Raw genomic sequence first — 17,084 nt, 5'->3', positions numbered from 1 at the left:
AAGTGGAGGAAGAGGAGGAGGAGGAGAAGAAAAGCATTGTTAAAAGAAAGATTTCATAGCAATATAAATGGCTACAGAATAATAAAATGGATTTAAAGGGTATAAGAAAGAGTAGGCTTGTTTTAGTTGAGTTTTACTTCAGATGATTGCATAGACCAGTGTTTCCCAACCTTGGCAACTTGAAGATATCTGGACTTCAACTCCCAGAATTCCCCAGCCAGCATTCGCTGGCTGGGGAATTCTGGGAGTTGAAGTCCAAATATCTTCAAGTTGCCAAGGTTGGGAAACACTGGCATAGACTAAGGAACGAAAATGGTCCTGCTACCACAATGCCTTTTTAACTTTCTAACCTAAACTACTTTCCTGGGGAAGATTGATTTAAACCTGGATTAGACTTCAGCATCACTGCATGTCAGGGAATCTTTGTCATTCAGAGACTGTTGCATAGCTGTTGCATTTATTGCATTCATAGTTCTGTGAATGTTAATTTTCTGGCCTAATTATTGGCTGGTCTATCACAGAATAGTTCTTTAAATTATTGTTTTGGATCATATACATTTTCTTTCCTTAGTTCTTTTACAGACACAACACAAAGTGATCCTTAGTAATTTACCTGTATGTCCATCTCTACCCTGGTGATTGAGACTCATTACATTCTGATCCAGAAGAAACTTCACAAGTTCTATGTTCTTGCCATAGGTACATGCACTGAATGAATTAGAAGAATTGTTGAAAACAAAATCAAATCAGTTATGGAGAATATTTAGTCAATAATGTATAAGAAATACACAAATATTTAAGATTAGAAAAATCTATCCATCCATCCATCCATCCATCTATAATAATAATAATAATAATAATAATAATAATAATAATAATAATAATAATAATTTATTAGATTTGTATGCTGCCCCTCTCCGAGGACTCGGAGCGACTCATAACAAACAATACAATATACAAATCCAATATTAAAAACAATATTTAAAATCCTTATTAAGAACAATCATGCAATACAAACAAATCATACATAAAGCGGAACAGCTGAGGGCTATATCCATTTCCCCATGCCTGGCGACACAGGTGGGTTTTCAGGAGTTTACGAAAGGCAAGGAGGGTGGGGGCAGTCCTAATCTCTGGGGGGCGTTGATTCCAGAGGGTTGGGGCCGCCACAGAGAAGGCTCTTCTCCTGGGTCCCACCAGATGACATTGTTTTATTGACTTCACCCGGAGAAGGCCAACTCTGTGGGACCTAATCGGTTACTGGGATTCGTGCGGCAGAAAGCGGTCCCTGAGATATTCTGGTCCGATGCTATGTAGGGCTTTAGAGGTCATAACCAACACCTACCTACCTACCTATCTATCTATCTATCTACCTACCTATCCATCCACACACATCTTCTATATAGATACATATATAAATTATATAAAATATATAAACTATATTTACAGTAGCACGAAGCTTATAACTTCAGCCTGATGATGGTGAATGTGATTTCACCGAAATGTCGCATAGACACTCAAAATATTACACAGGGCAAAAACCGAACTCAGAACAATCTACATTTATAAATATATATACACATATATTTATATATAGATGAAGAAATGATAGACATCACAATCTCCAGAACGTTTACATTTTTTTATTATACTAAGCTTTCGTCAGCCCTTGCTGACATCCTCAGAGTGTAAAATCTGCATTGAAGAGATGCTTGCTTTTATGTAATGCTGATCAATTTATTCTTTGCATGCATAATAGGCCGCATCCTTTCCTCCCTCTTGTAATAGCTTTGTTGTTTTTGCCTTCCTCAAACAGACAGATGGCACTTTCTGTTGCCCCTTTCCTCATTGTGTATTGACTCTTTCCCTCCCTGGGGGGTAAAGAAGGGCTATCAGACATTGCTCTGAAGGCATTTCTCTCTTTTACTATCAATGGGGATTTTACACTCTGACTGTCATCGAACTGACAAAAGCTTAGTATAATAACATTTTTTGAACAATCCAATTTATATATATCAAATATCTGACAGACAGAATGATACAGTAATTTGACTTGGGAAAAAAAAGGTGGGGGGAATATCAAACATAAAACAGAATACCTATGAAAGGCAGTTTCACTAAATATATTTTCCTTAGTGAGACTTTCTGTTCCTGAAAGTTGGATTAACTCCTTTACAACTTCAAATTTCCCATTGTAGCAAGCCCTAGAGAGAGAGGAAATCATCAAAACAGTGTTTTCAATAAAGAAAGGTAGAAATTAGTGCACACTAAGGAGGGAGAAAAAGGCCTGGTTTCTTGTTACTCACAAGTGTAGTGGCGTGTCCCCATAAATGTTAACCACATGGGATTGGACTTCAAAATTACTTTGGAGCAAGAACCTGACAATATCCTGATGTCCAAATCGAGAGCAGAAGTGGAGAGGAACATGGTCTTCGTTGTCTTGAGCATTCACTACCATTTAATCAAAGGAGCAATTAAAAATTAGTAATTATAATTAAAGCTTTATCGTGGCTCATGGCTGTGATGCATAGATTATGAAATTTCATTGGAAAGGTACAGAATCTGACAAGTGGTCTTCTACGCCAGTGTTTCCCAACCTTGGCAATTTAAATATATTTGGACTTCAACTCCCAGAATTCCCCAGCCAGCGAATGTTGGCTGGGGAATTCTGGGAGTTGAAGTCCAGATATCTTCAAGTTGCCAAGGTTGGGAAACACTGTTCTACGCAATTTGATCCCATGGCAGAAATACACATCCACTGATTCCTCACAGATTTTCATTCAATCCATAAAAAAACTTGCCCAAAGATCAGCAAATAAAAGAACTCAACTTTTAACACTGTCTGAGACCAGTGAACTAAGTACAGTGGTACCTCATGATGCGAACTTAATTGGTTCCAGGAGGAGGTTCGTAAGGTGAAAAGTTCGTAAGATGAAACAATGTTTCCCATAGGAATCAATGTAAAAGCAAATAATGTGTGCCCAATCCCAAACTTTAGAAGGGAGGCGAACAGAGGGCAGGGAGGAGCAGCTAAAGGGGGCGGGTGGAAGAAGCAAGGGTGAGTGGGAAGGAAGAAAGGCAAGGGGGCACCCCTCCCCTTTCTTTCTTCAAAAGACACTGTTTCAGATCCTTTGCAAGCATGTTGTTCTCTGCAAAAATTTTCCTCCCCCAAGCTGCCCCTCCCTCCTCCCTTTTCTTTCTTAAAAAGACACCCTTTCAGTTCCTTTGCAAGCATCTCTGCAAAATGTTTCCTACTCCAAGCAGCCCCTCCCTTTTCTTTCTTCAAAAAAAGGAGGGGGGAAGAAACCCCTTCACCCCAGCAGCAGCTGCTTGGGTTCGTAAGGTGAAAATAGTTCGGAAGAAGAGGCAAAAAAATCTTAAACACCGGGTTCGTATCTTGAAAAGTTCGTTAGAAGAGGCGTTCGTAAGATGAGGTACCACTGTATAAGGTACAAATGAAAGCAAACACAAACATGGCCAAATTACTGTAAAACCACGAGCAATCTGTGCATTTAATTGAAGGAGTTATAAATCAAGATAGTTGATTTAGAACAGTTAAGTAAAACTACGTTATCTGAGAGAGAATGTACTCTTTGGATAGAAAGGACATATTATCTGATCCAAAACCATGATAGGAAGTCCTAGCTGCTGGTCCAGAAGAAAGAGGGAAATCTTCAACGCAACTGAGCTGCAACTGTGCAACCACATAGAAAACTAAAGCTGTCCTTCAAAGATCCATCCATCTGAACATTAATTTAGTGAATTGGGAACTTCAGGAAACTGTACCTCTCTTTCTATTTTTCCATTTTCTTTTCCATTTGTAGGGACAGTTTATCCTCACTTAGTGTCCATAATGATACTTCATGAGATGCAAAGGTCTCTTTGACAGTTTCTAGCCATTTTCATATCCTTGGTTTGGGATTGAAATATAAAAATAAAACAGAAACAATATTCCATTCCCTGGCTTGGGTTTAACCGTGATTGTAACATGTTGGTGGGACATATTTTGTAGTTTTATACTATTTATGATTGTAGCTGTTTTAGTCTATTCTGCCTATTTATGTGGGTTTAAATTGTTTAAATTCTATTTACTTTTTTTTCATGAGGTACTCAGAGTCTTCTGGAGTAGGTGGCCACAACACATCTAATACATTAAATTTAATTAAATTTAAACTATATAAAAGCTATCCTGCCCTAGTCCTTAAGGAGAACAGCCTCTTACAGTTTGCTCTGCAACCAATCCTGTGTAATGTTTTCTTTATGGATATGGACAGAGGGGGTGGGTGGGTATTATTTATTTAATTAAATTTCTATGCCACTCAACTCCCTAGGGACTGAGGGATTAAACCCTTCCAAACAGCACTTTGCTCTTTCATCCCTATTAGGAAGGAGTATTCATTGCTATAAAAGAAAATAGAAAACAGATTGGGGATCCAATTATAATATCAAGTTTAGCTGCAAGCCCAAACAACAGGAGTATCAATAGGTTGTAATGTCAAAATTCAAAATGGTAGAAACAATGATGTGATCAAAGATCCACCTGTATTTTTGGGTTTTATGTCTGACAAAGTTCCAATCACATTGATGTAGCCGCCATCTGGACTTTAAAAAAAAACCCTGTACACTGCAAACACCCTACCTCATGATTGACTGATAAAGGATTTGTACCCTACAGCTGACCTTTTATGCCTTTTTCCTGTAATTGCTTAGAAACCTGAGAACCTACTGTAATCAATTATTGCTTCAGTTATATTTGCTGAGTATTATTGTGGGGTTTTCAGTCAAGGAAAATAAAAAAGCTTTACTGAGTTAATGACCTTTTCACAGGAATCCTGCTACCTTACATATTAAGCACGCAGAGCGAAATTATGACCCAAAAGGCAAGTGTTAAAGGAAACAAGCACCCAGGTTATTACAAGAAGAGTGAGAAGCCAACATTATTCTGCATAAGGAAACAATGTTCTGTGGCCTGAAAAATTCATATTTTATTTAAAATACGTTAATGCTCATGCTGCGAATCAGCAATAATTCAAACTTATATTAAAGATGTAGTCAAGTTGGGAAAGGTAAATGTAGAAACATAGAGAAACATAGAAGATTGATGGCAGAAAAAGACCTCATAGTCCATCAAGTCTGCCATTATACTATTTCATGTAATTTTATCTTAGGATGGATATATGTTTATCCCAGGCATCTTTAAATTCAGTTACTGTGGATTTACCAATCATGTCTGCTGGAAGTTTGTTCCAAGCATCTACTACTCCTTCAGTAAAATAATATTTTCTCATGTTGCTTTTGATCTTTCCCCAAACTAACCTCAGATTGTGCCCCCTTGTTCTTGTGTTCATTTTCCTATTAAAAACACTTCTCTCCTGAACCTTATTTAACCCTTTAACATATGTTTCGATTATGTCCCCCCTTTCCCTTCTGTCCTCCAGATTATACAGATTGAGTTCATTAAGTCTTTCCTGATAGGTTTTATGCTTAAGACCATCCACCATTCTTGTAGCCCATTTTTGGACCCCTTTCAATTTTGTCAAGATCTTTTTGTAGGTGAGGTTTCCAGAACAGAACATAGTATTGCAAATGTGACCTCACCAGCACTCTATATAGAGGGATCACAATCTCCCTCTTCCTGCTTGTTATACCTCTAACTATGCAGCCAAGCATTCTACTTGCTTTTCCTACCACCTGACTGCACTGTTCACCCATTTTGAGATTGTCAGAAATCACTACCCCTAAATCCTTCTCTTCTGAAATTTTTGCTAACACAGAACTACCCATAAATACTCAGATTGAGGATTCCTTTTCCCCAAGTGCATCATTTTACATTTGGAAACATTAAACTGCAGTTTCCATTGCTTTGACTATTTATCTAGCAAAGCTAAATCATTTGACATTTTACAGACGCCTCCAGGAATATCAACCCTATTGCACACTTTAGATTCATCGGCAAATAGGCAAACCTTCCATACCAAACTTCCCCTATGTCACTCACAAACATATTAAAATGAATAGGACCCAGAACAGACCCTTGTGGCACACCGCTTGTAACCAGTCTCTGCTCAGAATACTCGCCATTAAAAACAACTCTCTGATGTCTACGCTTCAGCCAGCTGCAAATCCACTGAACTATCCAGGAATTAAGTCCAATCTTCACTAACTTGTCTATCAGCTCTTTATGTGGAACCGTATCAAAGGCTTTGCTGAAGTCAGATAGGCAATATCCACGGCACCACCTTCATCCAACACCTTTGTGACATAGTCAAAGAAATCAATGAGATTAGTCTGACATGATTTGCCTTCAGTAAAGCCATACTGTTTTGGGTCCAATAAGTTATTGGTTTTTAGGTGCTCTTTTTGAGTAGAGTCTCCATCATTTTAACTACAACTGATGTCAAGCTAACTGGCCTGTAGTTACCAGCTTCTTCTCTACTACCCTTCTTGTGGATAGGTACAACACTGGCCATTCTCCAATCTTCAGGAACATCTGTTAACAGGAATTGGTTAAACAAATCAGTCAGGGGGGTAACAATGACAAATCTGAGTTCTTTAAGAACTCTGGGGTGGATGCCATCTGGACCCATTGCCTTATTTATCTTTAATCGTTCAAGTTCTTTCTTTAATTGTTCAAATTCTGTAAACATATGTATGAAGATAAGTACATCGAAGTAAGAGGTGAAATAAACATTCTTCTACAAATGTTAGAAGTTTTCTAGGTTGATTATTTGCACATATATGGCCTTGTTTAAATGACATTAACATTCATGATTAATCTGAAACTGATGTTATTTACAATGTACTGTACTCCTTTCCCATCATCAATCCAAAATAAATATATTTTTTTGTCTTTGCCTACCAAAAAGAGAACTCTTTCCTATCTTACGTGATCAATAATAACAAATAAAATATATTTCATAATAATAGTGACTTTGGCATACATAGGTCGCTTTTATCTGTCTTTAATGCAAATTAGAACTCTGTTTACTGAGTTCTTATGTGTTTTTACTGCTTTTTAGAACCAGGGCATTATTTTTAATTTGAATTGATGTACCTCAGAAACAGCATTGCTGTTCACTTTTAGCAATGTGTTAAACAGCTATATGTATTTTAAAACTGGCTTCTGTGTTACTTTGTGTACTCGATTTACTAGAAAAGCAATGAGATGGAATCAGGGGAGCAAAAATGTGAGAGTCACAGAAATGTCCATCACTCTCAATGCCTCTTGAATTTGTAAATTCAAAGTTTGTTCCAGTTGACATCCAAGAAGTAGAATTTCACAATTTCTATCAAGAGGTATCATTGGTGTGATACCTCATGAAAAAGATTAGATTCATCTCCTGTGGGGATTTAATCTAGTTAAGTATTTATAAAGAATCTTCAGGAAACAGCATGCCCTTCTTTTTGGAAGAAATTTTCCAATTCGTAGCTTGCAGTGATGAGTTTTTCACTTCTCATAAATGCAATAATTCACTTGAAATTGATGTACAGAAGTCAAAAATGCTTCTGAAAGATATTATTGCTGCTAAACAGTAGTGCTTAAAAACACATTTCATTTCCAATCAATATTTTGCATCTCTGCCCCCTACCACAAATTGTTTTGGACACTGAACTCAATTCAGTGAAAGTTTATCAGATTTCAAAAGCTTATAATTAAGTAGGCTGGATTGTATCCGAATTATAACACAGCATCCAAACCACAGTATGGGAAAAGTACTGCTTTTATCTTTCTAGCTTACATTGGCAAGAAAAATATATCAGCATGGAATGCAGTTATCTTGCCAAAACAAAAATGGATGTATTATTTGCTAGCATTGTATTAAGAGTTCATAAAACTATACAATACTTCCTTAAAGAAATCCCTTACTTATATAATGGATTAAGTTTTTTACATATTTTAGAAAGCGTTTTAAATAAGAACATTCTAATGAAATTAGTTGTCTTAAATAACACAAATAAAGAATGTGAAAGGAACAAGCATCATAAAACTGAATTTAGTTAAAATATTTCTTAAAAACAGCCATCCACAGAAAACGTGCAGTTCAAATAACACCACTTAAAAAGAAGTGGTAAGAAAGCGACAACCACAATAATAACATCTGTGCTGTTCATCTGGCAATAAGTGTACATCAAAGGATTTGGAGATTCGCCCATGGTCCTTTGCTGGATTCATGCCGTATTTCAGTTGGCAATCAAAATCCCAGGTGTAGTTTTGAATACCTTCCATCTCTGACATATTTGCTTATGTGAAAAATAAAGCACATGAAGAAAAATATATAACTAATTTTAGCAGAATATTCTCGATAATACGCGTACTGTAAATGCCATCCAGAAGAAAGGAAGGAAGGAAGGAAAGAAGGAAGGAAGGAAGTTAGGAAGTTAGGAAGTTCGGGTTCAGGAGGACACTGAGAAGCCCCCCGGCTGTTTTAAAAGGTGACAGCCAGGCGGCGGGGCTTCTCAGCGGCCTCCCGAACCCGAACTTTTGCCGAACTTCTGGGTTCGGCGTTCGGGAGGCCACCGAGAAGCCCCGCCGCCCAGCTGTCATCTTTTGAAACAGCCGGGGGGCTTCTCAGCGGCCTCCCGAATGCCGAACCCGGAAGTTCGGGTTTGGCGTTCGGGTTCAGGAGGATGCTGAGAAGCCCCCCAGCTGTTTCAAAAAGCGACAGCTGGGCGGCGGGGCTTTGCGGCGGCGGCTTCGTAAGAAGGAAAAAGTTCGTAAGAAGAGGCAAAAAATTTCTGAACCCCAGATTCATATCTCGGGTTGTTTGTAAGAGGAGGGGTTCGTATCATGAGGTACCACTGTGTATAAGACACAAATGTTCATTGTGAATGCGATCTGGTTGCCTAAAGAAAATAGTAACTCAGGTCCATAATATGAATGTGAAAATTGAAAATATGGGCCAGCCAGGAGAGAATAAAGGGATGTGTAGAGCTTGGAGAATAGTCCATTTGTTCAAAGGGATTTAGTGAAAAATAGCCCAGCATTGATAGTCCAATCTGGGCTGCATAACTCTTGAGGACCAGCAGAAAAGAGATGTAGAACCATCTTAATATTTTGCTGGCCTTAAATTTTCATTGCAGTTTTAATAATTCTAGATTTATATTATGTAACTTCAGACTGAGAGGTGATAGGAACCTATAAACATCTCTGCCCCATCTAGCTTTTTTTGGGGGGGGGAGGGTCATCACTATATTTTTAAGAGATAATTAAATGGTGCATAACTAGTATATTACTCAGATTGATTGATTAATTTCAAAATATTCAGCAACAAACTTCCTTTTCAGTATACAAAGGCTTATAGTTTCTGAACTTTATGCTTGCCTATATTTAGTGCTTGTATGTGGAGGAGTCAGCTGAAACCTATAGATACAATACTGAAACAAGAATGGTGAGCTAAACCCAAGGAGAGAGAGCAGATTCCTATCAATAGTAGGATGCAGTCTAACTGTATGATTTTGGATATTAATTTTTTTACTACCTTGGTGATAATAGTGACAAGATGGAAAATGGCGTGTTAGAACATAATACAACTGGAGGAGGCCCATTAGCCTACGGAGTCCAAGTTAACTATAGGAGGCAGATTGGCACAGTAGTTAGAATGCAGTATTGCAGACTAACTCTGCCCACTGCCAGAAGTTCAATTCTCACAAGCTTGAGGTTGACTCAGCCTTACATTGTTCCAAGGCTGGTAAAATGCGGGCTCAGATTGTTGGACACAATATGCTGACTCTGTAAACTGCTCAGAGAATATTCTATAAAGCACTATGGAGTGACATATAAATCTAAGTACAGTGATACCTCGTCTTACAAACTTAATTGGTTCCGGGATGAGGTTCTTAAGGTGAAAAGTTTGTAAGACGAAACAATGTTTCCCATAGGAATAAATGGAAAAGCGATTAATGCTGCAAGCCCAAAATTCACCCCTTTTGCCAGCCGAAGCTCCCTGCCATGGGAAACCCCACTTCCGGACTTCTGTGTTTTTGCGATGCTGCAGGAGAATCCCAGCAGGGGAATCCCAGAATCGCAAAAACGAGCGCTTCGCTGGCAATGGAAGTCTGGAGGTGGGGTTTTCCAGCCAAGGGAGCCTCAGTGAAATAGCAGCATCAGAAAAACACCGAAGTCCTCAAAACCCCACCTCCAGACCTCTGTGTTTTTGCGATGCTGCGATTTCAGAGGCTCCCCTCACTAGGAGGGGAAAAACGGGTGCTTCGCTGGCAACCGAAGTCCAGAGGCAGGGCATCCCAGCGGTGGCGGTGGGTTTGTAAGGTGAAAATAGTTTGTAAGAAGAGGCAAAAAAATCTTAAACCCCGAGTTTGTATCTCGAAAACTTTGTATGACGAGGCGTTTGTAAGACGAGGCATCACTGTACTATTGCTATTAATGCTCTCCCAACACATGATACTGTGGAGGGAAGCTGTCACTCAGAACTGTTTCCCCCATCAATCTCTTTTGCAACTTTGATTTTTGTTCTTTTAACATTTAATCAGAAATTACCTTCCTGTATTTTAAATTTATCATTCTATCTCAAGTTGTTTATTTTCAATAATATGAATATTAGTGTATAGACTAGAGGTGTCAAACTCAAGGCATGGGGGCCAGATCAGGCTTGCAGGGTGCTTAGATCTGGCCCATGGGCCTGCTCTAAAAACAGTGAAGGACCAGCCCACAGTGCCTCTGCCAGCAAAAATAGAGTTTGCAAGGCCTGCGGAGCTCTCCGAAGCTCTGTTTTCACTTACAGAGGGCTGCAGGAGGCCGTTGTACCCAAAGACAGAGGTAGGGAACCGATTTTCACTAGCGGAGCACTCAGGTCATCAACCCTGGCACGAGTGTCATCGAGTTGACCATGCCTACCTTGGTTATGCCCACAACAGTCCCCTGAAGTCTAACACAACCCTGATGTGGCCCTCAATGAAATTGAGTTTGAAACCCCTGGTATAGACAATTAATTTTATGACCCAATGCTTTTTTTATTTGGAATTGAGTGATGCCTGGTTATAACAACACACTCATTTCCTTTTAGTTTTGACGTGAGATTGTTCTTTAAAGATTTTCACCTCCAATTTGTTCATAGCCTTTCTGATCAGGCTTACCATGTACCATTCCATCTGCTTTTGTTAGGCGTTGTCAATTTTTTTATTGGCAATTCATCATTTAGAAAAGTCAAATCATATTCCGAATCCGATCGAACACTTGTAAGAGCTCACGTTAAGACTTACAAAGTGGCGCTCAAGGCGGCAAGATGCGCGTATCATGCCGCCTTGATTGCATCAGCAGAATCCCGCCCGGCCGCTCTGTTTAGGGTGACCAGCTCCCTTCTTAATCAGGGGGGAGTTGGGGAGCCCTTGCAGAGTAGTGCCGAGGATTTTAACACGTTTTTCGCTGATAAAATCACTCGGATCTGAGCGCACCTCGACTCCAATTGGAATACAGAGTCGACTGACAACGAATCAGTCGAGGTGACTGGGGCACGTACTTGTCCACCTGTCTGGGAAGAGTTTGATCTGGTGACACCTGATGAAGTGGACAAGGCCATTGGAGCTGTGAGTTCCGCCACCTGTTTACTGGATCTGTGTCCCTCCTGGCTGGTTTCGGCCAGCAGGGAGGTGACACGGAGCTGGGTCCAGGAGATTGCCAATGCTTCTTTGGGGAGGGGGTCCTTTCCGGATCCCTACAAGAAGGCACTTGTGCGCCCCCTCCTCAAGAAGTCTTGCCTGGACCCAGCCATTCTCAACAACTACCGACCAGTCTCCAACCTTCCCTTTATGGGGAAGGTTGTTGAGAAGGTGGTGGCGCTCCAGCTCCATCGGTCCTTGGAAGAAGCCGATTATCTAGGCCCTCAACAGTCAGGATTCAGGCCCAGCTACAGCACGGAAACTGCTTTGGTCGCACTGATGGATGATCTCTGGCGGGCCCGGGACAGGGGTTTATCCTCTGTCCTGGTGCTTCTTGACCTCTCAGCGGCTTTCGATACCATCGACCATGGTATCTTTCTGCGCTGGCTGGAGGGGTTGGGAGTGGGAGGCACTGTTCTTCAGTGGTTCTCATCCTACCTCTCCGGTCGGTCGCAGTCGGTGTTAGTGGGGGGTCAGAGGTCGACCTCTAGGTTGCTCCCTTGTGGGGTGCCTCAGGGGTCGGTCCTCTCCCCCCTACTATTTAATATCTACATGAAACCGCTGGGTGAGATCATCCAAGGGCATGGGGTGAGGTATCATCAATATGCAGATGATACCCAGCTTTACATCTCCACCCCTTGTCCAGTCAGCGAAGCAGTGGAAGTGATGTGCCGGTGCCTGGAGGCTGTTGGGGTCTGGATGGGTGTCAACAGACTCAAACTCAACCCTGATAAGACGGAGTGGCTATGGGTTTTGCCTCCCAAGGACAATTCAATCTGTCCGTCCATTACCCTGGGGGGAGGAATCACTAACCCCCTCAGAGAGGGTCCGCAACTTGGGCGTCCTCCTCGATCTACAGCTCACATTAGAGAAACATCTTTCAGCTGTGGCGAGGGGGGCGTTTGCCGAGGTTCGCCTGGTGCACCAGTTGCGGCTCTATTTGGACCGGGAGTCACTGCTCACAGTCACTCATGTCCTCATCACCTCGAGGCTCGACTACTGTAATGCTCTCTACATGGGGCTACCTTTGAAAAGTGTTCGGAAACTTCAGATTGTGCAGAATGCAGCTGCGAGAGCTATCATGGGCGTTCCTAAATATGCCCATGTCACACCAACACTCCGCAGTCTGCATTGGTTGCGGATCAGTTTCCGGTCACAATTCAAAGTGTTGGTTATGACCTATAAAGCCCTTCATGGCACCGGACCAGAATATCTCCAAGACCGCCTTCTGCCACACGAATCCCAGCGACCAGTTAGGTCCCACAGAGTGGGCCTTCTCCGTGTCCCGTCAACTAAACAATGTCATTTGGCGGGACCCAGGGGGAAGAGCCTTCTCTGTGGCGGCCCCGACTCTTTGGAACCAACTCCCCCCAGATATCAGAGTTGCCCCCACCCTCCTAGCCTTTCGTAAGCTCCTTAAAACCCGCCTCTGTCATCAGGCATGGGGGAATTGATACTTTCCCTCCCCCTAGGCTTATAAAATTTATGCATGGTATGCTAGTATGTATGATTGGTTTTTAAATTGGGGTTTTAAATTAACTTAAACTTAAATATTAGATTTGTTTACATTGTACTATTATTGCTGTGAGCCGCCCCGAGTCTGCGGAGAGGGGCGGCATACAAATCTGATTAATAATAATAATAATAATAATAATAATAATAATAATAATAATTTCTAGAAACCACTCTTACTACTCCCATTATTTATGAAGCTAATCATCCACTCTTTGTAGTCCTTTTCTACTCATTACACAAATCTGGCTACCCAAGTGTTAAAGTGTCCTTGCTAAGTGTTGAAAATTCATTGTATAGGGGCTCCTGGCAATATCAATTTTTTTTTTTGATATATGTATTATCAAAAAGGTTCATTGTTAGTGGGCTTGATGTGGTGGGTGTGAATCTGTTCTATGGTATCCCTAATCCTTGCCCTGGTAATCAACACTCTTCAGGAGTGAATTGTTCAACTACTATAAATTCTCCAAAGTAGGGAGAGCTGTCTCCAAGGATGGGTGGACCTTGTCCACAGCCAATCAGGACTGAGTCTGCCAACTATAAAAGTTGTCCTCCATTTTACAATAACCCTCTTTTTGACTCAGTCCGAGTCCAGGACGTGTGCTTTAGCTTCCAGGACTCTACACACCATTTCGTCAACCATCCATCCATCCTTGGAGACTAGCAAATTCAGCATCAAACATAAATACCTTCCTCCCACGAGCTCCCCAACATCTGGTGAATGATTGGGTTGAAGCAGACTCGGGCGCCGGCCCAGCTGCTGCTTGTTCCTCCAGCTGAGAGCCCAAAATCCTCTAAATTTCTGTCTGAGAGAGGTGGGGAAGTGGGATGCAGCAAGAGACGGACTCTCCAGTAGCATGCTATGGCTTGCAATCTTGTTTGTTTCGGATGGCGGCAGCAGCTAAACAAGATGAATCACAGAGCCTACAGTGCCGTGTGTATTCTCCCATGGTTGCCGGCTCGCCGCTTATCAACAGGGCCTACAGCGCTGTGCGTATGCCCTTAATAATAGTGAATCATTCAACTACTATAAAATTTATTTCTCTTCTTTCAAGAACAGGTGTGTTTTTTCTGTTCTTTAGAGATCAATCTACTTATTCAACAATGAGTTTTTCTCCCCCTCTTCCTTTGTAAAGGCCTCCGAGTAGTTTCTGAGTTGCAGTGGTGCATTACATCCACTGTACATATGGTTTGGTTGCCATTCTTGTCTATTGGGCAGTTCCTTAGGCTCACTTCTCTTATGATTCCTTTTGTATGACCATACTCGTTTGGTTTAATCAATCTTTCTCCTTTCTTAGGGGTTGAAGTGTGGCTGTTTGTGGCTCTAATTATTTTATATTTTCTTCAAACATCACTGGACCCTTGTAGTTGTTGCCAAATATGCCAGATTGTTTTCAGGCAGGCACACAAACATGCTACAAACATCACAGCGCATGATTGCAGGTTGATGTTAATTCACCTTTCTTTCTCTGTTGTAGAGAACATGCATTTTAAAGAATGAAAAGACATTCTTCGGGTAGAGGAACTCAAAGGGGGAACATGATGCCTATTATAAGGAAAAAAATAGTCAGTGATATTCTATTCAATTTATTTTGCTAACTCTCCTGCACATCCCTTTTTGTTTGCTGGGTCCACACATTCCTGGAAACTAAATACATTCTTACAGGGGTGAAATGCTCCTGGTTTGCTTATGCCTGTCGGTCATTAGGGAGCTGGTCGCGAAGGCAGTGCAAGGCTCCACCCACTCACACTCTGCCATTAGGGTTATTTTACCCTCTGCTCATGCACAGAACACTTTGTGCATGTACAGAGGATAAAATAACCCTAATGGCAGAATGTGGGTGGGTGGAGCCTCGCACTGCCTTTGCAACTGGCTCTCCAATGAGCGAGGAGCATTTCACCCCTGCATTCTTTATATTATCTCAGGGACCGCCTTCTGCTGCACGAATCCCAGCAACCAGTTAAGTCCCACAGAGTGAGTCTTCTCTGGGTCCCGTCAACTAAACAATGTCGCTTGGCGGGACCCAGGGGAAGAGCCTTCTCTATGGTGGCCCCGGCCCTCTGGAACCAACTCCCCCCAGAGATTAGAATTGCCCCCACCCTCCTTGTCTTTCGTAAGCTTCTTAAAACCCACCTCTGGGAACTGAGATACTCTTTCCCCCTAGGCATTTACAATTTTATGCATGGTATGTCTGTCTGTATGTATGTTTGGTTTTATAATAAGGGTTTTTAACTGTTTTAATATTGGATTGTTATATGTTGTTTTTATTACTGTTGTTAGCCGCCCCGAGTCTATGGAGAGGGGCGGCATACAAATCAAATCAAATCAAATCAAATAAATAAATAAACAAACAAACAGACAAATAAATAAACAAATAAATTTTATTTATTTATTTATTTATTTATTTTTTAGATTTGTATGCCGCCCCTCTATAATGTCACTGATTTACGTTTTTCAAAATATTTAATGACATAATATTGGGTAGACCTATTTGAATATCTGGCAAAATTTTACATTAAAAGTGCATAGCTCATGAAACACAGTGTTATATGTACAAATGCTTAATTTGATGCAATGATTGAATACATGTATTCTGATACTGATGAGCCATAGGCTGATCTGTATCTCTCTTGTAATTAGGATGCTGCAGCAGTCTGACTAGATTGGTTTCCAATAAGAAAGCTGTGATTCTCTGCCTGTGGATAATTACCTTGAATCCACATTTCTCTGATTCTATCATATTTACTTTCTATTAAAAATATATTGGAAGTAACAAAACATGCAGGCATTTTTGCAAGCTAAATGGGGAGTAAAAAAATGGTGATGTATGCCTGAATGCATATCCTATTGAAAGAAGCTGATATCATCTGAATTCTGATGCACATTTAATTTAAGCCTACAATACTTAAAAGTAAAGATTTGCCTGACATTCCATAGAGTATGGATTTTCATGACCATAAAAATGGAAATGCAAAACTCCAGGACAATAACAAGATAGGTTTTATACATTCTTAGCTGTGCTTCCAATCTTTTTTTTTTTTAATAAATCTGATAAAAACCATCACAGGCTTTCATAACCTGAAAGTTATATTACAGGAAAACCTTCTATGTGAGGCTGCTCAGATGCTTAACCAGGACTAATCAGGAGGAATCTTCAAAATAATTAAAAATTATTTCTGTGATTTTGGTGGTGATTCTTAAGAGTCTTCTATATCAAATTTCAGGTACAGGTTTTAACCTTCAACAACTTTTATGAATTGAGTCCAGATATAGAAAACAACAAACCCATTCATTTATCTTTGACATCTATTGAGATACATGAAATACATGGTAGATAGTCCTCAATCGTAATGATCATGATGGAGCCCGCCCATTATGATTGTATGTTGTGACCTTTTATAACCTTTTTTTTGTAGCAAATGTGCTGGATGTAAAGCAAATACCACAGCCGTGAAGTGAATGCCACGATTGTTAAGCACACTCATGATTTTCTATGGGTGTGATTTTGCTGAAAATTGAAAATGCTGTTTTTTGACAAAGTGTCGTAAAATGTGATCACTTGACTGTGGAATGCTGCAAACTACAGTAAATGTGGCTCTGTTGCTGACCACTTGATGTTTGGTCATGTGACCATGGAGGGGGCCCAATCATTGGAACTTTGAACCCTGGTCATAGGTCCCCCTTTTCAGGCTGTTCGTAACTGGTCCTAAACTGAGGATTACAGTGGTACCTCTACCTAAGAATGCTTCTACTTACGAAATTTTCTAGATAAGAACCTGGTGTTCAAGATTTTTTTGCTTCTTCTCAAGAACCATTTTCAACTTACAAACCCGAGCCTCTGAAACTGTAACTGGAAAAGGCGGGGAGAAGCCTCCGTGGGGCCTCTCTAGGAATCTCCTGGGTGGAAATAGGGCCGGAAAGGGTGGGGAGAAGCCTTCGTGGGGCCTCTCTAGGAATC

At 40.7% G+C, this 17,084-nt stretch overlaps 1 protein-coding gene across 1 annotated transcript in view; it reads right to left on the bottom strand.

The window, feature by feature from the left end:
- TNNI3K (TNNI3 interacting kinase) overlaps nucleotides 1–17,084 on the bottom strand; it is a 297,450-nt gene that overhangs the window by 205,944 nt on the left and 74,422 nt on the right. The window contains exons 8-10 of the mRNA XM_070746161.1: nucleotides 2,307–2,451; nucleotides 2,100–2,204; nucleotides 614–708 (exon numbers count right to left, since the gene is read on the bottom strand). Coding sequence (XP_070602262.1) covers nucleotides 614–708; nucleotides 2,100–2,204; nucleotides 2,307–2,451 — 345 coding nt within the window. The remainder of the gene's footprint in view (nucleotides 1–613; nucleotides 709–2,099; nucleotides 2,205–2,306; nucleotides 2,452–17,084) is intronic.

This window comes from Erythrolamprus reginae, chromosome 3 (assembly GCF_031021105.1).
Source record: "Erythrolamprus reginae isolate rEryReg1 chromosome 3, rEryReg1.hap1, whole genome shotgun sequence".
NCBI classification, from domain to species: Eukaryota; Metazoa; Chordata; class Lepidosauria; order Squamata; family Dipsadidae; genus Erythrolamprus; species Erythrolamprus reginae.
The sequence above is the reverse complement of the archived record's forward strand: the minus strand, read 5'-3'. Positions and strand labels throughout refer to the sequence as shown.